The sequence below is a fragment of the Echiichthys vipera genome (genome assembly GCF_963691815.1).
Source record: "Echiichthys vipera genome assembly, chromosome: 3".
Classification (NCBI taxonomy): Eukaryota; Metazoa; Chordata; class Actinopteri; order Perciformes; family Trachinidae; genus Echiichthys; species Echiichthys vipera.
This window is the reverse complement of record NC_139828.1, coordinates 23,471,907-23,498,273: the sequence shown is the minus strand read 5'-3', so window position 1 is coordinate 23,498,273 and position 26,367 is coordinate 23,471,907. Positions and strand designations below refer to the sequence as shown.

General features: G+C 39.4%; 1 protein-coding gene across 1 annotated transcript; it reads left to right on the top strand.

Annotated features, from left to right (window-relative positions):
* Positions 1–1,260: 1,260 nt before the first annotated feature.
* Positions 1,261–20,758, top strand: dnai3 (dynein axonemal intermediate chain 3; the record flags this gene model as incomplete). The annotated part of the gene is made up of 22 exons (XM_083911465.1): positions 1,261–1,331; positions 1,666–1,742; positions 4,146–4,330; positions 4,815–4,919; positions 5,479–5,598; positions 5,678–5,877; positions 5,980–6,096; positions 6,499–6,695; positions 7,211–7,329; positions 10,224–10,313; positions 10,596–10,682; positions 12,200–12,319; positions 13,618–13,691; positions 13,850–13,991; positions 14,571–14,646; positions 17,009–17,133; positions 17,258–17,318; positions 17,651–17,781; positions 17,958–18,165; positions 18,584–18,675; positions 19,426–19,542; positions 20,648–20,758. 22 exons carry the CDS (start codon positions 1,261–1,263, stop codon positions 20,756–20,758), a joined length of 2,625 nt encoding a protein of 874 aa, XP_083767591.1.
* Positions 20,759–26,367: the final 5,609 nt, after the last annotated feature.

Sequence of the window (26,367 nt, the reverse complement as noted above, 5' to 3'; positions counted from 1 at the left end):
CCTGTAACCCCTGGCAACCAAGTCACACTGATGAGCGAAGAGGAAAACACAGTGGAGAGGATTTCAAGCTATTATGGTTTGACCACCGGTAAACTTTACAAGTTCTTCTATTTACTGTAGTTCTGCGTTGTTGTTAACTTCAGATATCCGAACAGTCGATTAAACCGACATGTAATAAACAGACTTTAACGTTAGAAGTTAGCTCTTTGAACAAATGCACCATTTTAACGTTACTCTAACGTCGTTTTGTTGTAAACATAACGTCGAGTGCAGACCAAGAACGGATGTTATGTGTAACAGACAGACAGCTAAATAATGATATTCTAACTTAACGTTAGGTGTAACATAAACGTTATTATGCTGGGGCCTTTTTAACCACAACATGATGACACTGTTAAGTTACATAAGTTACAACTTCGACGTTACTAGTAACGATCAACTTCAGAACTTGCTGCATCCGGTTACTTGACTTATATCTGTTAAAGCTATATTCGTTTCGCAGATTAATTTCACCCAAAATATAAAACATGATGTACTTCTAGGTGTACTGTACCCCCCTCCCCTAAAAAAATAAAATAAAATAAAATAAAAGACACAATTGCTGCTCACGTGTCAGTAAATCAGTAGCCTAATATTGATTAATGTCGCATAATTATCTTGGCTGAGGCCATTTGGCCATCATTGAACTTTTTAATACATTTAAAGAAATTCAGAAAATATATAAAAGAAACTCCAGGAAATCTTAAAAAGACAAATATATGGGCTTTAAACAATAAAACACAATAGAAAATAATTTGCAAAAAATGCAATAAAATTGTAAGAACAGAAGAATAAAATAAAGACATTGACATGCATTTTGCTGTTGATATTAACGTATGTACTTTAGAGCTGCAACCAACAATTATTGTCATTATCAATTAATCTTTCAATAATTTCCTCACCTAATAGATTAGTTGTTTGGTCTATATAATGATAAAAGAAAATGTTGGTCACTCTTGTCCACTAATGTCTTCACTGGTCCACAGCCTAAATATATTCCATTTTCATTGAGCACTAAAGAAACCAGAAAATATACACATTTGAGAAGCTAAAATAAGAATTACATTTTTTATAGAACTCAAAACGATTTAAAAATTATCAAAATAGTTGGCGATTCATTTTATACGTGGCAAATGATTAATCGACTCATCGTTGCAGCTGTAATGTATTTTATGCAATCATTTTTTAAATTACATTTTCATTGCTGGACTTTATTGGAACATGGCTACTTTCATCTGCGACCTTAATTCCTGCCCCACTCCATATAATCAGTTAGAACCTTACAAGTTACAGTAAGTAAGTACACCATAAAATAGGAGCCTGAAGACTTGGCTTAATTTTGTTTTTCACAGCTAAAGTACATTTTAATAGGCCTCTCATTTTCAAGGGTCCTTTACAAGGTAAAGTAAAAAAAACAGGACAGTTTTCTTATCTTTCACAAGATGGCGCCGTGTGCATTGATAATGAATTTTCTGGTGCCATTGCAGGGCACTTTGCTCTGCCACTGTGTGTAGCCTGTTGGTCAATGTAATAAAATTGTGTATAGATCAAAGTATGAAGCTTGCTTTTTTTGCAAAGGGAAACGTAACACTATCTGTTGTGTGAAAACTTTCTCCCTCTCATTAGTGGAACTATCCGAAGAGAAAGAATGCCACCCAAAAGACCAAAGAGTGGAGCAAAAAGTGCAGGCAGTACCAAAAAAGGTAATGTTGACTGTCTTTATATTAGTTAGTGCTACTGTATTTACATGCACTTTATTCTTAGGAAGAGCAAATGGACAGACACAGTAAATGAAATAGTGAACTAATTGCTTCTTCCCATTTAGGAAAAAATATCCAGTCTCCTGCACCTGTGGAAACGCCTGGTAAGAGAAAATGATTCACTTTTCCACTTATTTATTTACCAACGTTTACAACTGATCTGTATTAGGTGGGCTTAATACTCTTAGATGATGGTAACTTGAGATCTCATCAATCTTATAAGGCATTTTGGATACAGTTAACTAAATCACTTGGATCCCTACATTTCATTTTATAAATTTCAAATTTTAGCGTGATAATAGTGAATTTGTGTTTTATTATCATTTATTTCATAGGGTAGAGTCCTTTAAAAGAATGCTTTATGTACCATCATTTGTATATGTACAGTAACTAATAATCTGAGATGTCTTTGAGGAGTTTGAGAAACTATATGCATTTTTCTGACGGGCTCTTTAGTGCATATACATATAATACATACTAGTGGATTATGCAAGAGGAAAGAGGCCAGACATATACAATATCTCTTCAGTGTAGCCTACAAATGCAGTTTAATTGCATTCTTTAGGGTTATGGAACATTGCACATCACACTCTCTTAATCTCTCAAGCAAATATTTCCCATGAATACAAATGCCATAGCTGACACATAACTGTGTGAAATGAGGGGTGTAAGTTTCCACTACAATGATTTGGCATGAGGCCTAACTGGTGTGAGTGGAAAAGGTTGACACACCCAGCTGGGAAGTGGTTACTTAAGCTGTACTTTAGCATTCCCAGCGTCCCTTCAGCAACCTTGTGGAAAGTCTTTGAAGAGAAAGACCGCAAGCAGGATAAAAACTATCATTATGCCGAGCTCTGTTTACTGTAGGTTGCCCTGGACTGAGCCTGGCCTTAGATATGGAGGAGTCTGCACATAGATTGTTTATTAAAGAAAACTTTGTTGTGGTAATGGTACAGTACTGCGGTTTTATATAGTAACAACCCTGGTTAGATGGCTGTAACTGAGCAGTTTATTTCTTAAATCCATGCCTTATCTCCCACTCACATACAGCAGCATTCCTTCTACAATTGTTTGGACATTGTGTGTAGGCTATTCACAAGGATTGCATTTTATCCTGTGATACTGTAGAGTGGTCCACCCTGCAGGATGGGGAAGGATCAGAGGCGTTGTTGTGTGTGTGATCAGAAAAGTAGGGGCAAGAATCTGTGTCGCAGTCCATAGGCAATGCTGACTTTAAAGCCGGACTATTGTGTAATTATCACTAGATATGTGAAGTTTAGGCTCTTAGTTTAAGCATCTGTACATTTCTACTCATCATGCTTGTATCTCTGTTTTCAGTACCTGTTCTGCATTGACTATTGACGTTGTATGTTGTTTATATCTTTCAACCTCTTGGTTTTCCCCCATTCACATAAAATAAACAGAAATTAACCATTTATATAATTCATCTCATCTCATCTTCAACCGCTTATCTGGGGTCGGGTCGCGGGGGCAGCAGCTATAGCAGGGGACCCCAAACTTCCCTTTCCCGGGCCATATTAACCAGCTCTAACTGGGGGATCCCGAAGCGTTCCCAGGCCAGTGTGGAGATATAATCTCTCCACCTAGTCCTGGGTCTTCCCCGAGGCCTCCTCCCAGCTGGACGTGCTTGGAACACCTCCCTAGGGAGGCGCCCAGGGGGCATCCTTACTAGATGCCCGAACCACCTCAACTGGCTCCTTTCAACGCAAAGGAGCAGCGGCTCTACTCCGAGTTCCTCACGGATGGCTGAACTTCTCACCCTATCTCTAAGGGAGACTCCAGCCACCCTCCTGAGAAAACCCATTTCAGCCGCTTGTACCAGCGACCTCGTTCTTTCGCAAAGCAGTGTGTATTTCTCATTCTCACTCATTTACCAGCAACAAATCTTCTGGCACCTGACAAAAACACATTGATTTAAGAGTTTGGATTGATGAGGCCCTATACTTTATGGTTGGCAGGAGTGGAGGAAGAGAGTAGAAATACACACCGTGTTTCTGTAATTTAAAGACCATTTTTCTTACATTATTTTGTTATGGGAATTCTTGTTTTCAGTTACAATATATTTTCAAAACATCACCAGCATATTGTGATAAACATTGTTGTTTTAAAAGAGGAGTACCTTTAGCACCTTGAGAAGTGACCCAACTGACAACAAATTATGCTATTATTGTGCTTTGCCCCAACACTAATAACATCCAAAACAGTTTGTAATTTAGCATCCAATGTTCAGAATATTCCGTGCTCACAAAGTGGAGAGGTTTAAATGTACAGTTTTGTCTTTCTACCATCTCTCTGTCTTTATTGATTATGAACTTTCTCACCAAGGTCATCCTGATGATATCTTCCCCATGGTACTGACATCAGCCACCCAGGAGCTCTTTGGCTGCCGCGCTGATGAGGACGTCACAGGGGATAGCCCTTACAAGCTGCTGAAAAAAGACGACATCATACAGGACATTAAAACAAGAGCCGCGGTGTCCGATTTCAGCCCTGTGAAGCAGATTGTACTGGTGAGGCTGATCCATTGTCATACAGATCACTCAGACAATACCCCCAAGACACTGTGATGATACACAGACCCTTAGTTAAGGGCTGTGGGAACCAGCTTAACCTCATTCCCCCTCTGTCTCTGATCAAGATTAAATACATGGTTAGCAACACACTTACATTAGACATCCATGCCCCTTGTACCACAGTATTACTCTAATGGGACAAGAGAGCACCGTAAGGGACCCGTACAGACTCACCTGTTGTGTGAGTCCTTAGCAATGTCAGCTTTGGACCTTGGCTTTGGTGACATATGTGTGGTTCTCTGTTTCCAAAGCCCACAACATCAGCCGTCAAAAAACCTCATATATCACTCAGTCAGCCATTATCTAGACCAAAGTATTGCTGCAAGTTGCCAGAATCAATTCAGATTTCATTGATTATTTCGAAAGAGACTTTGTCATAAATAGCTGTATGTTGTGAATTCTAAATGATTCTATCTGACAGGACTACCCAGAGGATGAGCTCTTGCTGGTTTTTGACAGGGACTTCACCTATGACCAGAGCTTCTACCTGGTTCTGACACCAGAAGCTAAGGAAAGATTCCTCAATGTAAGCAGAATGTAGTTTACTGTATGTTTTGGTTACAGGTTGACTTTTTACTTTGTTCTTACTAATGCCATATCCACTACTTGGTGTTTGAAAAGTGGTAGTGTGGGTTTCTGTGCTACCTAAATATGTCAATATGACATTTTACTTAGTTATAAAACTAAATGTTTTAGTCATGAGCAAGAACACATTAGCACCCGTGCGGCGCCAATATTTCATTTCAATTTTATTCTGGTAAACAAGTCTGTAGACAGGAATGTTCCCTATTATTTACTTTCCTTTTATATTAGATGTATGTACGCTGTTTTATCTCTTATCTCTAACAGTAATGGCTGGTATCAGATACCCGTTCTGCTTTGCCAGCTGGCATATTTTCAATGCCCTATTAAAATACACTTCTAAAACTACTGCACTATCTTGTTGTTGTCTTATTTTGTAACAGCATGATTGTGTAGGAAGATTTCATGTTTAACCCTTAAAAAATGCACTAACTTATCTTCCACTTTAATTTTTTTCTTTTCTTTGTATAATATATTCCCTCTGTGTTCTGCAGCCCCCAGAGCCTGAGACACCAGAAGTGTTTGAGAATGAAGTCTGTAAAACCCCAGAACCGAAGCCATGGATTTCTCTTGGTAGTGAGCAGGAAATAGATGAAGAATCTTTCAAAGAGACCAGAGAAAAGGTACTCCAGCATATAAAATACATTAAAGTACATTATACATCTCTATTCTTGCCTCCACTTCTCTTCTTTCTGTCATCAGCTGATGTTCAAGTTCTCCAGAGTGCGGAGGAAGTTTGGGGTACAAATCTGTTTTTCTGACCGCAACACTGCAGATGCTAAGGATGGCTACCTAGAGTGTGCTTCCTACCAGGATAGCAGATTCAGCATCAAACAGATGCAGAGGGACTGCGGGATGCAGGCTGTTCCCAGACTGCAGAGCAGCAGTGCTCAGACACAGTGGTATGATAGCAAATCACGGCACATAAAATTGAATTGTTCTGTGAAGGGAATTGGGAGAGCAATTAAACACTGACATTTGACTATTTTTTGTACAATTTACAGGAAGTTTCAGAGGAATATTTGTACCCAGTACACACCAAGGGAGTTTAGTGATGAAGAAAAAGAGAACATACTTAAGTCTGAGAGTCTGAAGAATTTTTGCAACTCAGTGACCCCCAGGTAAGATGAAATATTCTAGAAATTCATGGTGTCTTCTGTCTGCTTAAGGGAGCATGTATAATATAAGAAGATTGATAGTCAACCCAAACTCTTACATTACTGTATCAGCCTCAGGATACTCAAAACCCATCCATTATTACCACTGAAGGAGCATTAGAATATTTATTTACCTTCACAGTTCTGTATTTTGGGCTGCCTTTACAGCTACTTCTTTGGGTTTTAAACACAAAATGTAATGATGTATCATAATCTATCACTTCCCCCTCAACCTTCCTCTGTGTCCAAGAAATAGATAAGGGGACATCTAATGGTAAGGATTAGAAACGTTGTGCTCCAACTATGAAGATATTTGATGGAGGAAAATTAATTAATATGCACAAGTGTTGCCATTTTTCTCCCCAGGGTTTTGCAAGCTCTTCAGCAAGAAGAGATCATGAATGTGTTCTTTGACGACTGGAAGGCTCTGGGGCCAGCAGCTGAAGACGGTGACTGGTCTGGGAAGGTTTCTGAAGGTTTGATGCTGTTTCAGGCCTTTACAGACCAGAAGTACACGAAGGACAAGAAAATCAGCAGCATTAATTGGCACCCTAACATCTACGGTAAAGTGCAGAATCTCAGATTTGTCCAGACACACAAAAATGTATCACACAAAAATGTCGACCAAAAGACCTTAGGAGCATTAACTCCTTCAATGCTTAAAGGTCATAATCAGATCAGCAGATCATTATGATTATAGTTTTAAATGTTGACAATTGCAAAAATGTTGCAAGGATAGTGTTGATAGACAATGCCGTCAATATATATATATATATATATATATATATATATATATATATATTTAAATTCATTCTCCCTGTGATCTCACTGACACTGACAAGTAATAGAATGTCAAATCCTCTTCCATTGTAAAAGCATCAATGTTCTTCACTACTGCTTTGTAATGTTGCCCAGCTGTCATCACCCATAGAGGAGGCTTCCGGCAAGATCCAGAATAATAATATCACTGCCAAAACTTCTGATTGGTGGGGTTATATGTTATTCAAAGGAGGGATCAGAGTTGAGCCACTGCTGTGTAGTTGATACATTGTATGATGTGTTTTTTTTGGTGTGGTAGGTGTGATAGCTGTGGCTTTGACCGAAAAAAAGGAGGAGCAGTTGAAAGAGTCCACAACGTTTGCCGTCAGAGCTTCTCTAATTATCTTCTACAGCTTCTCCGACCCCTCTAATCCCCAGGTATGGAAAGTAATATGAGTAAATGAGACCCTCTAAGTCAGGGGTGTCAAACTCTAATTCACAGTGGGCCAAATTTAAAAACTGGGACAAAGTTGTGGGCCAAACTCAATATTTACTTAAAAAAAAAAAAAAGACTGCACATGTGCATGTTTTCCCTTCTCTCCAGATGTGTAACGCTGAACCTTTTCAGTGCAGGTCCTTGTTCTTGTCGTGGTGTTTATGTTTTATTCTTTGGTTACAGCCATGGTGGCTCTGCAGACAAGACAAACAGCTTTTTACCTTCATAAACAGATAATCTGCCTCCCACCGCTGCTGAAAGCTCCTGTTTTCCATCTTTCTTTTGGCCGTTTTTAGGGAGGGGTGGATTAAGTTTGTCCGAAGAGACTTGTAGCATGGATGCTCATGTTTGTCAACAGAAAAGTACCGGTGTATGTGCTATATACTCACAGGCCAGCTCTCATAGAACCTTGATATGATCTTGCGGGCCAAATATAATTACACCGCGGGCCAGATTTGGCCCACGGGCCTGAGGTTAACACCCCTGCTCTAAGTCAATGTGGAGTGTACAAGCTGGAAGAGGGATTGAAAAGAGTATATTTCTATCTCTCATTCTGTGGGCTTAAAAAAGCACATGGTCTATTACTGCTCGGGCTTATTGATGGCAACTATTGTTATCCTGTTCGGCCATTTTGTTTATTATTATTTTTCATACTTCCTCTTTTTTTTAGTCGTCTCTAGCTTCTGTATACTTTCAGCTATAAAAACCATTCAACCATCAAAATGTTCAGCCTTTTCACCTCTTTTGTGCTGAACTGAGCTTTCTTTTTTACTTATATCTTTAACAGTTTTCCTTATTTTTTTTAGTCGTCTAAGACCTCATCAGAGTTTATAAGGAGTGTGTACAGTATGCGCGGGATAGTGTACAGAATCCCTTTGATCTCTGCCCCACTCTGGCGTTTGAGTTCTATAGATGAAACTTTCTCCTCTAGCTTCCACTACGTTCACTTCTCAGATATAATTTTGTGCTCTCATCCACTTCAATAATATATACCGTACGTATATCGTCAGCAGGCATGGTCAAAGACAGAAAACTTCAGGATTTTAAAACTGATTTAGCAGTCATTTTTCACCTTTTCCACACAAAAAAACATATCTTATGTTGACCGAACCCTCAAAATGCTCAATGTGAAGAAAGTTTAACAATGGGCAGATTTTTAGAACAAGGGAGCCCAAGAAGAGCAGTCAGGGTTCCAAATTTGTGTTAAGAGCCAGTTTGAGGGTTTGAAATACATTGGACTAGCGAGCTTCAGGCACGTCCAGAAAATGTGTGCTTGGTCCGCTGGGGACTGCTTACAACGGTTACAAGCATCACTGTGACTAGGGTATATCTTGGTGAAATGGGCTCTATGAAGCACCTACCTCTGTAATAGGCCGTGTCTGGCACAAATCAAGGATGAGTGGACCAGTTTTAAAATGTCTCTCCACTGGACCTCAGTCATGTCTACCCCCAAATCCTTTACCCATGCATTTTAAGGCAATACGGTGGGTATGGGTTCAGAAGAGCAATCTTATTATAAATGACAGATATCAGTCGTTTGTGTTGTGCGTTGAGAAACAGGAATTGGTCGATCTCAACTTAAGGGGGTTGGTTCAGAAAATGTGGGAATCGCTTTTGCATAAAATGTCTCATTGAAAGTACAGAATTAGGCAGGCTGTACTTGTCCAAAATAGATGCAAATTACGCAGAAACCCCTTTGTCATACAGGTCATCAAGTAATTTGAGGCCCTTATCTGATTATATGCGAAATTAAGGGTAGGTGCAGGAAGGGAGAAACCCATAGTTATTCAAAACTGGGGCAAGGATCGAAGCACTTTGCAAGCCGTACTGCTTCCTGAACTGTATCCAAATTTTATTGGTATTGGTGACGACCAGATTAGGCGAGACCTTATGGGCAATTATGGGGAGCTTTGAGCAAATCATAGAATGCAAAGAGCAGGAAGAAGATGTTATCTCAGTATGAGCCCATGGCGGACAGGCGTCTGCAACTTCATCGCAGAGCCAATTTAAAAGTTTATCAATGTTGCAGGCCAAGAAGTAGTGGCAGAAATTAGGGAGTGCTAGTCCCCCTTCAGGATTAGAGAGTTGAAGAATATGTTTTTTGACACGGGATGACAGCAGGGGTTACATACAGAAGCTTAACCCAAGAAATAAAATAAGAATCAAAGCCAAATCTCTCCAGTTAAAGTTAGTTAAAATTTCTTGCAGAATTTTCTAGTTGACAATTTACAACCTAATTCTTACCTCATATCTGTTTTAGACACACTTTGATAACACATGGCTGGATGGATTTGCTTTTTTGCTGTCATTCAAGACCATTATTTGCTTCAGCAAAATTTGAGAGGCACTATTGATTTGACCCAGACACTCAATCAATAAAACTGAGCTGCTAGATCACTCAAAAGTAATATGAGTTCTGCATGACGTATGCCTTCAGCACGCGTCATGCTTTGGTTTCACTGTCTGCTGAAGCAGTGATCAAAATTGAAGTACTGTGTAGAGAAAACCAGAGACATTATATAATTGAAAAAATATATTTATTTAGTGTGGTGATTAACATGCTGTGGTTCAGTGTTGCAGCTAATTTTAAACTCCAGTGTTTTAAACATGATGCTGAAAAATGACTTCTCTTTAATCCCATCCTGCCCCTCTTTTCACCCTTTTGTCTGGTGAAATGAAATCTGTTGTATGCGCTCAGTTTTGTGGATTAAAAGCTGAACTATGCCGAGACTAGAATAAATAAATACTTGGGATGGCAAGGGTCCAATACATGGAAATGTCTACTTTGAAATATAATATTTCTGCCCTGCATATGTGGGTTTTCTGTTGTTTGCAGTTGCTGCTGGAGTGCCCAGATGACATTTTTGCCTTTGAGTTCTGCCCCTCTGATCCAAATATTATCGTTGGTGGCTGCATGAATGGCCAGGTGCTGTATTTGACTCTGCTCTGCCCCTCTGGTTTGCTATCCTTCTGGTAGCCTGATTTTTGTATCTTACCACTTTTCCATGCCCCTCTTTTCATTATAAAGGAATTATTAAATGGACCCTCAGTCCTCTTTATCATATCCTGTACAGTTCCAATGTATTATTTATGTTCCCCTCTGTTTTAAATTGATCATATTTATTAGATTACATTGAGGTCTTTTATGCTCAAGGAAGTGTATTTTGCACCCGGCTCAGATTCAAATTTTGTGTTTTTGTTGTCTCAGGTTGTGTTGTGGGACATTTCTGCTTACGTCACACACTTGCAGGGAACACAGCCCGGTAAAAAGGTGTCTGTCAACACTGACGCATTCGTAAGTACCCATATCCTTTCTCTAATGTGCACAATGTTGATACAATAATACATGGTGTTCTGTATCTGTGTAGGTGTATTACATGGTGGTATCAGTTACTGTTATTCTTTGGCTTGTGATGATGTCAGCTCAGTTTATTCAACTATGGGTCCTCAGTTTATCAAAGCATGCAGCATATTTGCAGTAAAGACCGGCTGTGCTGTGTGACAGAGTGAGATGATGATACGTTGACTCCTGAGTTCTCCCCTCATACTCACTCTTTCATTAGATGGGAATGCAGTGGTCTAATGGTCCTTTTCAAGCCAGCCACAGCTGTCAAAACTAGTTTCACAAACGTACTAATGCCAGGAGTGAATATCAAAGTAATTTTATAACATTACATGACCACGCAGCTAAACGAAAACAGAAAATTAGGCCTCATACCAGCACCCCAGTCAGACTGAAGTGATCTACTGTAACTGAATTTAAAAAAAACTGAAGACTGAATCTTGAAACTTCTCTTTTGGCTAATCATCATAGGAAATAAATATTTTAATGGCATAGCTGCCGTGTTTAGATGGTATTACGTAGAGTAATAAAGAAAACATCTTCAACCCGGCTGCTGTATTTAAATAGACATATATGCCCCCAACATACAGCTTCCATTTGCTTTGTGTGTTTTTATTGCATCTACTGTCAAACAGCTGTCTCCATCTTTGTCCTCACTACTTGCTTCTCTTTTGCTTTCCCTCTCCCACCCTCTGTACCTCCCTCTATTCTCTGTGTCCTTGTTTGCTGTTCATTCCCCAGAGTCAACAGCATCAGCCCACATACTCCAGCTGTTACACAAGCCTTCCATCCTCCACCAGTTTGTCCCCATAGTAGATAACACACAAGCAAATCAGATCACTGCCCTCCCTTGTGTTTGCAGTGTAAACAGTGGTGGTTGTATCTGCTAAAAGGCTTTATTTCGATGTTGAGTGCTGTGAAAGCTGCACTACACCAACACCTGTTGCTATCTTATCAGATAAACAAAGAATTAAAATCCTTCTGTATAGGTTTTGTGTCTAATCACACCATTTAAATCCAACTGCTGGTACACCACACAATCAAATTAAGTATGTACACTCAGAGTTGGATGCAGTATGAGTAGATGTTTTAAACTAGTGATCTGACTTTAAAAAGTTAAGATATCACAATGTTTGATGCGTGTCATTCAATTCTGCAGAAGTTTTGAGTTGATAAATGTTGAGCTGTCATTATACCTTGTTGTCAGCAGCACTATCATGATACAGCGTTACTAAAAAAAATACTGCACATTCTGTGTATGTTTCAAAATTTAAGGCACAGCCTGTGGACCTATGTGTTGCAGCATACATCATTTGTTATGAAATCTATATTTATAATACATTATATAATATCCTGCTGGACCATTTTAGGATTCCGGTTCACAACTACTGTATAAAGTCTTTGTATACAAATTGAATTGTCAAAGCTCACTGTAGATGCTGTGCATTTTGTGTCTGACCTCCCACCAGGACCTCGATGACAACAAAGAGAATAAGACTCCTGTCATGCACTACTGTGCAGTGTCTGCATTAGAAAACAGCCACAAAGCACCAATTACTGATGTCCAGTGGCTGCCACCAACATTTGAGGTAAAGGGGTTAGAAGGAATAACAACTTCAAATCAGACATCAATAGGTTGGTCACTTAGAGAGTTATTTCTTGACATTTTCCATCAGGAGTCCATTGGGTAGGAGCTGGAACCTTCTCCAAGGTCGAGGTTAATCAGTAGAGCTAGACCGATATATTGGTCAACATATTGGCCTGTCACAGACATATTGGTATCTATTGGTATCTGTTTATATGTTTCTGATATGACTTGTTTGGGGTGATTTTGAAATGGTGCCACAAAGCCATTTATTTCATTTTTTAATGTATTCTTTATTTATTCTTTATTCAGTAATTGACTGATCCTGGACATGATGTTTATTTTGCTATTTATTTTATTCTTATGTATTCTTTATTTTCTCAGTGTTCTTCTCTAGAATTTGGTTGACAATGTAATATATTGTATGTATAATAATGTTAAATGTTCTTTAGGAAAGCAGCCTTCTGAGTATCTTTGCATAGTGATGATGCAGGTGCAAAACTGGTACTGAATCCAGATAGAAAAGGTCTATTTTCATACCACCTCAAAAATACATGGGTAATTTGTGATTTTCTCCTCCAAAATTGGTTTAGGTGTCTGTCTCATATCCCATATTGGTCGGCCCCTATTAATTAATCAGTATTTAATTTGGCTTATCTTCATCTTAATAAACGCTTTTGCATGACTATTCAGAATAACATTCTTTAATGTTTTCTTGATCTCAAGCTTTAAGCTTATCTAAAGTAAACACTGTGACATAGTTTCTATAATATATATATAATATTATACCTGTATATATTCGATAATAAAACACTTTTTGGAATATTGTTTTTTATCTAAGGTTAAAAGCCACTCAAATATAAACCAGTCTGACAGGAAGTAAGGCAATAGTGGCCACAGGGAGTCAGGGCAAAGAAAAAGACTATGAAGCTTATGATGCAACATATTGATGAAATTATAGAAATTATACAAAAAATACACTATCAATGAACTACAGATTCAAGAAATTATTACATGTTGCTTAGTGTTTCTAAAATCATCCTCTTAATGAAACAATGAATACGTTTCAATTCTGCTTTCCCACTGGTGCCTATCCCTCATGTCTATATAGCCATCTGTAATAAATCATGACAACTACTGGCACTCATCTGGATTAAGTAAAACAAGCCAATCATCAAAGTGCCGCCAGGGGCACATTAGCTTCCCATATATCTTCAGGAACCTTTTACACTACTATTCACTCTTTACAATACTAAGCCTTACAGACATTTGTTGACTTTGTTACCCTCTCTCTCTTATTAGGTGACCAGGACAGGCTTACCAGTGGAGAGCAAGTATAACATTTGTACTCAGGTAGTCACCTGCTCACCTGACTGGTAGGTCTCATACAGAAGAAGGTTCAATTGAAATGTTAAATTAATAAAATGCTGCCAGCTTTATGTTAGATTACTGTAAAACCCAATATACAGTGAATATATATGAACAAAATAATTAAAGTTTTCATGTTTCATTCTTCATTTGTCTCCATTAAAAGCGCTGTAATGTTCTGGGATGTACGAGTGTCAAAACTGTTGAGCCAGTCGGCATCAGACAAGAAGAATATGGATCAGAAGACACCCTACAGTGTCCCTGACACTTTCAAACACCTGGACCGGACATGGAAACCTCTGTTCAGGGTACTGCAGGGTTTGATGGTGCAATACAAAACGAATACTGAGATGTTTTTTTTCTGCAGTTTCCAAATCAAAAACCAAGCTGTATACTCATTGTGATAGTGTACAGCAAACCAAATTGCCGTTGAGTTCAGTAGGCAAACTTTAAGTCTGCACCAGTACTGGTAGAAAATGATGAACAAAATTAACAAATAATACTGTTATCCACTGTCATGACAAATCCAAGCTTGATGTTTAAACACCAACAAAATGGATGTGTGTAGATATGTATATCTACAAAAGTATTCATGTATACATTTTGATTTAATATGAAAAATTGTCACTTCCCTTCTTGACATTTTCAAGAAAGCCAATGAGATTTCTTCTAATATAACCAATTAAGCAATTAAATTAAATACTGAACATTTTAGACTTAAAAGCTCTGTCTATGTCTATTTTTGTATGTATTTCTAATTTAGAAATGTCTATTTAATGCTTTTTAGTGTGCAGTTGCTTTAGCATAGTCCAGGATTTTGTTTCAAATAATGTTTTGTCTCAGTTCTTCAAATGACAGAAGGTGTCTTCTTCTCTGTCATGTGTCAGGTTTCCCTGCCAAAGATCGAAACTAGTGGAGAATACGCTCCTCTGAAGTTCAGCCTGGAACATTACACCTCCAATGGTAATAATACAAGCAGGACCACACGTAAGGGCTTTTACCCTTCAGGCAATTTATTTGTTTCTGTCTGTTGCACTGCCTCTCGCTTCTCCTAATCAGTCACTCAAATGAGCACTATTACAACTACAAGTTGTACGATAAATACTGTCTGGTGGTGGAAGCAAAGCACCTCATGAAAGTGAGTAAAACTCACTTTTAGAAAGAGACGGCTGTTGGGTCACTGTCACAGTATCACGCTTAACAACTTGGATAAAGAATGTGATAAAGCAAAATCCAGTATGCAAGTTGAAAATGTAAAACACAAAATTTTAAACGCACAAATACACTTAGAGCGGCGATAAAATATATAAAAAGCTGCCTCCAGGTGGCTGCTGAACCTGATTTTGCGCACTTTGCGCGAGTAGTCAAAGATGAGAGGAAAGCTAGTTTTGAGGAGGTTCATAAAACAATTCATAAAATTACCAGATTTTGAATTTTTGTGCGTAAAGAAACAAGTGAGGAGAGCAAATAATGAACATTACAAACGTAAATATCAGGGGTCTGATTCTAATTCCGCTTTGGATGGTTGAGCACATTGATCAATGGGGCCAGGTTTACTCAGCCCTCAGGTACTTCCATTCTCTTTCTGTCAACCTCTTTCTCTCCTCCGATTTCATAGCACTTCATTAAGTGATACTTCCAAAACAAGGCCCTCATAGTTACAGAGCTTTAGCCTCGCTGACTGTCAGCTCTTTGCAATATGCTGCTCAGGCTTCTTTAGGGCCAGAAGATGATCGTGTGTGTCCTGGCTGATCAAGAAGAGAACTGTCTTTGTCTGGCTAAAGGGCTGCTTCCATAAGCACAGCCGTGGTGGCTGGCGGTTAGAGAATTAATATGTTCACTAACTGAGGCAATAAATCCGCCGCAGCCCTCAGGCAGTCTGTTATTAACTTTTTTAATTAATCCCTGTGAGATTTATTTTTTGAAACTGTTTTTTAACTCATATTGATTGGGTCTACAGTACACTGTCTGCTTCTGAGCTCTATATAATATTAATAATAATAATAATAAAAACAATAGCTTTATTTTTATAGAGCAGTTTACAAAGTTCTTTCACTAACACAAATCAAAGTACACACATATATACAGTATAAACAAATAATAATAATAATAGCCTACAACATAACCATATTTACATGTCATGGTATAAAAAAGGGGGAGATGGAGCAACAAAGAAAATTATTATTAGCTCATTAGTTAGTTAATTTAAGGTGCGAATGAAATAAAGAGATAAAAAGACGGCATCACATGAAGGAAAGTCTATAAAAATGACTTTTAAGAATTGATTTAAAAGAGGACACTGATTCAGCAAGCCTTATCTCTGCAAGCCTGACATATTCAGCAGTTTGTCCTGTGCATTTTGCCATCTCTGATGCTGGAATCAATTGCACTTAGGAGCCACTGGAGAAAAACTCTACCCTTTACTGCTGCAACAGTATCACGTGATTTACCAAACCCAGATTTCGGGAGCAACCTCTTGTGAGGATTAAGCAACAAGTTGAGCAGCAGTTCAGTGTGGTAAAAGTGAAACAATGTCTACATCTGTTGCTGTGCTGTATCGTCTGTCTCATATCTTTACACACATCTTAACTGGGAGAAAGTGGATTTAGTAGATGTGTGATTGGGGTAATCTGATCTGGCCTTCAGAAGCTAATCTAACAGAGTCAGGCTGAGACTTGATTGGGAGCGACCCACTGATAAGGGGGTGTGAACGGATAGTCCTGCACTGTCCTTGACAGACAGTTGGGCTTTTGTGATGGAAAAGGGTTCTTCCATCACTACAAGCCCTGCCGATCTCACCCTCCCACACTTCTCCCTTACTGTCCCCCTTCTCGCCACAATCCTCGCTCCCACCTTTTTTCTTTCCCACTCCCCTCATATCCCCTCTTACATACCCATTCACCTCAGCCGTACCCCTCCCCAACTTCTTCTCTTTTATCCTTCTGTCGTCCCGTTCATGGTCAGATTACAGAGCAGGCTGCACCAATGGAACTGTTCAATCTCTCTTATTTATTACTTTAAATAAGTAGTAAAGTTTCAAAATTTTCCCCCTATAAGTCACTTGTGTTATTCTCTCTTTTTTGTGTTGTCATTTGGTTTATTTACTCAGCAAACAAGAACCAAAATAGCTGCCAAGCATGAGCTATTTAAGTATTGCACTAAACAAGTTATCTGTGATTTCCTGTAAATGTTGTATTTACCCTGTAGGCAGTTTGTGCAATGTCAACATGTTGGACCCAATGAGGACTCTCTTGACTGGCTGAAAAATGTATGTTGAACTTTTAACCTTTCTTTCTTCACTCTCCCTTGCTGTTTCCCCTGACAGCAGAAGCTAATGAACATGATCATAGCTCAGAAGTTGTCCCCGACTACAGCCAGCTCAGAGTGCCCTCAGCTAAAACACTCACAACTCTGGAAGATGTCAATACCAAACTTTGTATTGGAACAGAGGTAAAGATCAATGCCAATAAATTTAATTACAGTGAACAGTATTTTGCTTCAGCACAACACTGCAAGGCAAAGAAAATATAAAAAGGTGTAGCATGTTTCATAATGTGCATGTTTTTACTGCCAGGATGGGGAGATTGTTTACACTGACTGGAAATTGGCGAAGGACGACTCTGGAAGGCTGCAAAGTGAGTGTTCTGGTTTATCATTATTAAAGGAAACTTGAGCTCATAAACTGTAAATCATATAGACTGACCATTCTCCAAAGCAAACCGGAGTGCGGTTAGTTTTTGCAGTTTGATGTTATCCACAATAGTAATAGAATCCTCAGAGTCTTTGGCCAAAAGTAACACTTGACAAGTATAGATTTAAAAGCAAATTCTTGTAAGTCAAGTCTTCCGTTTGGCAGCCATGCTGAATGTAATCTTACAGAGGGTCTATTGTTCTTTTATTGCATTGCCATGTTGCTTCTGTGGAAGAAAATGACTGTCAAATATAACAGAGCATCTCTCTCTCTCAGGTTCCAAGCCCCTCCACTGTTTTAGCATCCATCACTGGCTGGTGAATACAGTACAGCGGTCGCCTTTCTTGAAAGACATAATTTTAACAACGGGAAGCTGGAACTTCGCCATCTGGAAGGAGGGAGTCATGGTAACAACACCGGTCGCTTCAACTACAGTAGCAGAACACATTGCTGCCAGATAAAACCATACCCACGTACTTGATTGATTAAGATTAAAATGCCTACAGTTGAACTTATTAAATACCTGATTTGTTGCATTTTAAACCTACTCACTACTGTTTGACTTCTTGTGAACAACATCCAGGATGGACCCATCATCCTGTCACCAAGCTCTGGGCAGGTGTGCACCGTAGGATGCTGGTCCCTGTCCCGACCAGCTGTTTTCTTCATTGGGAAAGATGATGGCAGCATTGAGGTGTGGAACTTGCTGGAAAAGACCAGTGAACCTGTGCATGTTTATGCACACGTCACCAATGCCAAGATTACCTGCATCAAACCCTGGACCGCCTCCCGTGAGTTCTTGGCCTCTTTGGTGGACAACAAAGAAGTTGTGTAGTTTGTAATAATAGAACCGAAAACATGGATTAAATTAGATTACAAAAACAAAAAGCAAAAAACATTAAAGATATATTACATATAGACATATTACATATAAAATATCTAGTAATAGGGATGAATCGTTGTAAAACATAAATACAATCATTTCAACTATTACATGAAATAAACAATAACCATAAAACATTCTACTATATTCTCTGCTGTGTACATGAAAACTCTGCTGTGATCTCTTGCTGCTGCTGCTGCAACTGCTCAGGCTGTGCCCGCCCCTCTGTCTGTTTTATTTATATTTTCTCAGCCTTGGTGATAAGTTGCTTGTTCCAAGATTATCTGAGCCATGAAACTCATTTACTGGATTTTTTGTACATACAGCCAAGCAGCACTTCCTGGCTGTGACTGATGACCTTGGAATGGTCCGTGTTTTCGAAATCCCAAAGACACTCTTCATTCCCTCCAGGAGTGAGGTAAAACAGTCCAGCCACCTCCTATGTACTCATTTTCAGTGTGCCCCTGTCTTCTCTTTACCCTTAGAGGTTCTCTGCCCTTTGAGCAGAGAGGCACATGATGCATGGGGAACCATGTTTCAAGGTTATGAGTCGTCTGCGTGTTGTTTTATTATTGGGGATTATAAAAGGAGTAATAATGTACCATTTGTCAAGGCTAGCAAAAACAGAAGTAACAAATCTAGCTCTGCAGCAGGCCAACACTAGTTTAATGTTTAGTTTCTTTTGCTGCTTGCTTTATTACAGTGATTTTTAGTCCACATAGAAGGAATTCTAATAATAGACATACTGGTCCAATGGTCACCAAACCTCAGCCATGGCTGCAGTACTTTAGTCTGCTCTTCGGTCTCTTGTCTTGGTCTTGTGTCTGTTGGACTATTGGGAACTGGTCAAGTTGTTCCTTTTTGCTGATTCGGAACACGTTGTACAGAATGATAGTTTGGTGTTAGAAGATAGATCAATCTTGTTTATAGATTCATCCTAACTCTTTAATCACTACAATGCATTGGAAAGACACTATTGCCTATTATGTTCTTGAACAGGACCATAATAGACATAATTTGCTCTGGTCAGTCTTGACTCAGACTCAATTAAGCCCTGCCTCCAGCTTTGTCAGAGAAATTATGGGTTACTGTGTTATCTGTCATGAGTTTATTCAACAGCTGCTTGCTAACCTTTGCCCTTCTCTTTTGTGTTTTGTCTTTTTTGCAGAGTTTGAGTGTGAAGAAATATCTTGAGCTGGAGGAGGACAGGTTGAAGGACTTTTTGAAGAGGGAGGAACTGTGGGCAAAACAGAAGAAGGAAGTTGAAGAACCCAAGAAGAAGACGGTGAGATGAACAGGCATTGTGCTCTCATAACCATCAATATTTGTTAAGTGGCCTTGAATGAGACTTTGTGTCCTCAGGTACACTCAAACCTCACTGATAATACCCACTGGTATTAGAGAATGTACAGTGAGACCTACAAATGCTTTTTAGAGAGTGAAGTGTGTACACCAGTTCAAAGTTGACACGAGCAAAGAGTAGGCCATCCCTCTCTCTGTCTCTCCTCAGGCTATCTTGTTGTCTTTCCCTCTCTCTTACCTCATGTTTAATTCAGTCGCATGTTATTTGATCCTGGGCACTGGTGGAGTGTATTTATTCATAGCAAGTAGCTGGCAGTCTGTCCACTAACTATAAAAGCCACATCTTTCAGTGGCTAAATGTTCTGATCTTAGACTGAACCCAGATGAAGTTTTGTTTAGTTGTAGTAATCTTACGTTTATTTTGTGGGTAGTCTTGCTCCGCCAATCAACCATAAATTCCCTACATAGTAAGTAGGTATGTTCAGTTCCAGACTTTGTCTTCACATGACAAGGACAATACGCCTCAGGAATTTACTTTAACAAAACTGTGTGATTGCTATTTTTCTACACTGTTAGTGTGAGTGTATGTATTGTATGTATGTCATTGTCTGTATTTGTCTCATCGAGTCATGATATGAATGAGTGATTAAAGAAAATTATCATTTAATGAACCTTCCCCCTTTGGTGAAAGGAAATGAATATTTAGCAATTTCCTAATACAGTATTTTAATTTGTAATTTGTACCTCAACAAATCATCAAACTGATTTACATGTGATCATTTTAATTCCAGGTCCAATGTTGTATTCCATTCAAGTGTTTTCTATCCTTTTCCTGAAGCCACAAAAGTTTTTTCACATTAGAAGATTTCTATTTTAGTACTGCTAGAAGATGTAGTCTACATAGAATGAGTGCTTTGTTCTATATTTGTATTAGTTAATGACACATCAAGGCAATAGAATTCAGAGGCAGATTTAGATTTATAATATGGAAGCTAGCGGGAAAATGTCAGATCTTTGGTAAGGAGAAGTGCCCTTTAATTTTCTATGTATTGTTCATGACTCTAATTCTTCTTCGATGTCTTCTCCAGGAACCTAATAAACCACTCAAATCCCTGGTTGGGAATGAAGAGGTCAAAATAACAGATTACAATGATTACCTGACGCAAGAGGAAAGCATCCTGAAGGGCATGGGCCTGTGACCAGCTACTGCAGACACACAAGCTACCTGATATCACACACACACACACACACACACAAACATTTGAGAACTGAACTTTTTTGCAAACTGATTCTGCCGTCAACATTCAGACCATTGTTTTGTTGGTGCGTCAGGGTCAATTGGATTTTTTTTTTCATCCCCCCATCAGAGATCTAATTACTGGGTAATGCCATCCATTTGCCCCCTCATCTCCACTGCTCCCTGAGGAGGACCTGACCTTGCTAGGAAGTAATTTTATAGCTCTTTAATTTCATGATATGTATCTGTTGTTGTCAAGTGCTCCTTTAATATAAAATCAATTTTGTAAGGCTCATCTTGTGTGCTGTTGATAAAAAGAAATGTTTGATTAAGAATAAATTTAAAAGTCACACAGCCTTGATGCAAGATTGCAAATGCATCCAAGTCTGAGCCCTCTTAGTTCATTTTGGATTTCCAAGGGACGATATTAACAGTGCAGAGCAAAATACCTATAGATGAAATTGGATGGATGTACAACCAATCAGAGCAAGGAAACTTGATTACACCTAAGCAGTACAAATGTGTGTCTGAAAATGTTTTATGTGAGAAATAGGCAATACAGTAACAGAATCTTAAGTCATCTTTGATCAGCACTATTTAGTGGTTTGAGCTATGGTTTGATATGAGTTTCATGAGCCTACAAAACTGCACTCAACCGAACAAAGACAAAGTTAGCTGGTTAACATTTTGGAGCATTTAGCAGCTAAAGAGATATTTCCTTTAGGTGTTGGTGGAGACCGAAACAGAATAAAGAAGTCTTGAGAAAATTTAGTAGCTAAGGCTGCTGCCTTACTGGTAAATAGCAAAAAAAGTTATATTGAAAGACATTTCCAGAACAAACACACCGCATTTGCTGAAAAGTATCCAGCGGAGGATAAAATAAAGAGATCAAAACATAGCAGAGCAAAAAATGTATAGTTGGATCATATCTCCAAACACCAATTTTGCTGCTAGTTTTGTGGCAGCTCGGGAGATAGTAAGGCTTGGTAAGGTTCAGGGTAAACGGAGGGTGTATACATGAGAAAATCGGTATATCAAAGCTGTGACAGTTCAGAAAATTGAAGATACATATGCCCCTGTCCTCAAAAAACATTTTTTTTTAAATCACCATCTTATGAATGCTAATTTACACCTTTTAGTAATGTTTTTTTGAAAAGGATTAATTTCATACTTTTATTTCCTTTATTAAAGCAGCTAAAGGATCAGTGGTCACATCACCTATTGATGTAAAGCAGCATGCTACATTGACAAATCTGTAATATGGATCGAGTTGTTCTAATAAGAGAGAAAAATATCTTAGGATTTTTCAGTTTCTGGGCCAGTATAATCACTTGCCATGTACTGTGATGCTGAAAAGCTGCTGTCCAATCACTTGTGAGACTTGTGTGTTTTGACACTATGGCGGGCTGCACCTGAATAACTGATCTTGAACTACCGATGCAGCTAAAAAAGTGTTGTCATTTGTCATTGTTGTCATTGTCATTAATTTCAGTTTAGGTTTTCACAACAAGGGCAATGCTTTGCTTTCAAACTTTAATTTCTGTCACATTGTTTGCAACATTTCCAATAATTCTGTTTCCCTTGTAGTGTGTACAATCTCCAACTCTCTGGACTCCATTAGTTTCACTCCTTCATGGGGATAAAATAAGGACGCCTCAGAGTGCTGGGTCCACCTCGGGTCAAGAGCAGCCCAGCAAACCTATAGTTACAACTGACAACCGGTATCCTGCCAGAAAAGAGGCTTGAGGGACGGGGAGGTCGCTGCATAATATAGGGCAGCTGTCTATTGCCTGGTCACACTGTGTCTGAGATGCCTCAAAAGGCAAGAGAGTGAAGAGAGAGAGGACTGAAAGAACAGATAAACAACAGCAATACAGATGGCTGCATGTTGGGTGAGAGTGAGAAGAAGAGAGTGAGAGAGAGAAGAAAACAAAGAGATGGAAAACTGTTGGTTGGAGTTGATTCCCCTGCAAGAGAAGTGAGCTGTGGTCAACTTCACTCTGGCCATGACTCATTCACGTGGACGGTCCTGTCACAGAGCGGAGGGGGTGCAGGACGGGGAAGAATGGGCTGATGTGAGGGTGCACAGAGGCAGGCGTCCATATGGCCCCTGAGGCACCAACAAGGCCCGGGTGACAAAAGGGGCCTCTGCCCTCCTGTCGTCCCCTCCTCAAACCTCTCTGGGAATTCTGTTTTGCTGTCCCTCTCTCCTCTGCGGAGCCTCTCACTTTCTCTCAAGCCTGCTCAGGAATGTGGCTTCTGCAAACTAACACACACACACACACACACACACACACACACACACACACACACACACACACACACACACACACGCACACACACACACACACACACACACACACACATACACACACATACATATGGGGAGTGTCTTCACCCTTGCTGGTTAGTTATTATTGTAATGGCTGATGCAAAGAATGTTGTGCAATTGAGTAAGCTTGCATGCAGTGTAAACACCCGTGGCATTTGAAGTAGTGAAGAGACATGCAGAGACGTTTGCAGATTAAGCTCTGCTGCTTAGTGCTCACACTTCTTTAATGTTTTGGACAATGGGCAACAGCACTGCCATAAACCGAATGAGCCCCCCGCATAAAAGGGTATTCATGATGTCAGATTGTCTTCAGATGATTTCTTCATCTTAAGTCAAAGAGATTTCCAAAACATGAAAATAAATCTTTAACCAAGGGGTGTCTATTGACTGCAGTCCAGTTTTTTATCACCAATTCTTCAGTGTTTTCTAGCCAAATCCTGAAAACAATGTGAGCAGGTGCTGGGCAGGAGGGGCTGTAAATCTGGCCTGCCGAATTAAGCCATTGCCTTGGCATTGTTCTGTCTGGCCTCTTAGCTGCTCCTGCTGGGGAGGGTGTTAGGTGGGGTGTGGTGAAGCAAGGGTCTGCTGCCTAAACCTCCCAACATGGGGGCACCCTGCATTTCACATTTCACACATATCCATCCAAGTTGAACCTCAGTTGCAGACAGAGAGATTCACAAACACACAGCATCACAGGTCCTGCAGAAGAAGGAACAGTTGTTTGCCTCTGAGAAAATTATTGTTCAGACACGTTTCTAATTGTGTTCTTGTCAGCACGGAACAGGACATTTGCATTTGGTTAAAAAAAAAAAAAAAAAAACAGTAATTTTAATATAAATAGCATTTCTTCAGCACCTCCCTTAAACTCGAAGCAGCAGATGAGTTGCTACAATTATCACCGGTTAAATCATTAGGCTATGTTTCATCACTGTAAACCGTAAAAACCATGTCTCTTTAAAACCTCTGAGAGGAGGTAGGTTTCATTAGTTGACCCTTGACCTCATAAGAGATCAGGTGACCACGGCACGGCTGTGGAATGTTCCCTCTTGACTCCTTTTCATTTTCTAATTTCAAAGCTCTTAACAGTCTGGATTCTTGTCATTTTTACCAGCTCCAACCGTCCGTGTGTGTATGTGTGTGTGTGTGTGTGTGTGTGTGTGTGTGCAGCTGTGTGTGTGTATGCGTGTGTGTATGCGTGTGTGTGTGTGCGAGTGTGTGTGCAGCTGTGTGTGTCTGTGTGTGTCGACACATATGTCATGTGTGCAGTCAAAAAAGAGAGTATAAAGTTTGACAAAATAAACTTGACTCATGGTCTACTTACTATTTATTTTCTAGAGCTATCAACAGTATCTCACAGTGTTCATCAACAGCAGTGGCGTGCACAGGGGGGGCTTGGACGAGCTTCCCTCGTGGCAGTCAAAACACATGCTAAAGTGCCCTCTTGAGTGGCGAGGATTTGCTATTTGTGCCCTTTTTTTTTCCTTTTCGTCCCCGACCTTCAAAAAGTCTCTGCACGCCACTGATCAACAGAATAAGTTTGCTTCATGATCAATTCTATCCGCTGATGAGATGTTACTGAAAGATCAGAAAAAGAAATAGCAAGTTGACCTCGAGCCAGCATTATTTTGTCAAACTTAATACTGAATGTGTGCCTTTTCAAGAGATTGTTGATTTACATGTATGCTCAGAAATCAAACTCCATCTACTGATGATGACTGTGCTATGCCATTGAGAGCTGTGGAGAAGAACTAGCAAGTAAACTTGAGCCAAGGAAGTTAACTTTCATGCACCTTACAGTATCTGTGTATTTAGTTGTGCGTTCTTTTGAATCATTATTTGAATCATGAGTATACTGTCTTTGTTTGTACATTTTCTTGTAAATTAGTTCTTAAGGCCCTTATACAAAATAAAGGTTGTTTTATAATTCTACATTCTAAGTGCATTCACTCCTACATTAGATTCTCACTCAAGCATACTATGCCAAGCAGCATGAACACCTGATGGTCATCAAAAGAAGGCACTTCAGTGAGGAAATATTATAATATAGTATAATAGTATAATATATATATATATATATATATATATATATATATATATAATATAATATATACAATATTTCTACCAGAGGAATACAGGTTCAGGTGCACATTGATAAGTTTTTCATAAGGTATCTCTTCATAAACCCAGACCAGGATGCAGTCCCTTCAGAGATCTGTCATCTAAATTATTAGTCTTTCAAAGCAAACATGTGGAAAACCCTTAAGGCTTTTCCAATGGAAAGTTTGGACAGTCTTTTTTAACACCCAGTCATCAGTCAGACAGACAGGTGTGGAAAAAAACCCAACAAACTGATAGAAAAGGTTAGCTAGGCAAAACCTGATACAAAACGGAAACATTTAAGATTTTCCAACTCCAACCTCCTGATAGTTTAACTATGGAGTGGATAAGCAGTGCCCATCTCCTAAAAAAAGTAAATGTGTCACTGCAGTGCGGGCGGTACATGCAGATGAAGGGCATCCCATCCGCCCAAGCAAAAGTAACAGTCTAGGCCAGTGGCACCTGGTCTCCACCTGATCCAGCATTTGCCAGCTCGTGAGCTGGGTGAGCTCTGTGTACATGCAGATGAACAAGACGGGAGTTGTTAAACCAAGGAACTTTGTTTCCGTGAAATAAAGTCCATCCGGCTTTAGGACGTTCACACATCCACAGTTTTTGGAAAGTTTCAAAAGGGAATTTTTAATCCATGGAAGAGTTACACATTTTGGGAATCGTGCTTATTTGCCTTCTTGCGAGATTAGATGAAAATCTCCTTGAATATGAGGCTACAGCCTTTTAGCTTAGCATAAAGACTGTAAATGGGGAAAACTGAGTAGGAAATAGTCCGTTGACTATCAATCTTCTCATTTTACTTTCAGCAAGAAAACAAACAAGCATTCCCCAATATGTGGAACTATTTCATCAAGAAAACAGACAACTATCATAGCTAGTTGTCAGCATTGAGGAGACTTTACAAGCAGCAGGGAAACTAAGTTTTACTGCTGACAGCTGGAGAGTGCTCTGCTGACAGGAGGCAGGCGATAGCATACACTAAAATACCAACTGTGTCACTCCACTTCCTCTGCCGAGAACAAAGTTATCACCGTGCCTCATTTTGGCATGATGTTACAGGCAAGTTGGAGGATGAATCACTACAATAGGTGTGCCACCTGCAAGTTTATCAAGCAGCGGAGGCCCAAATC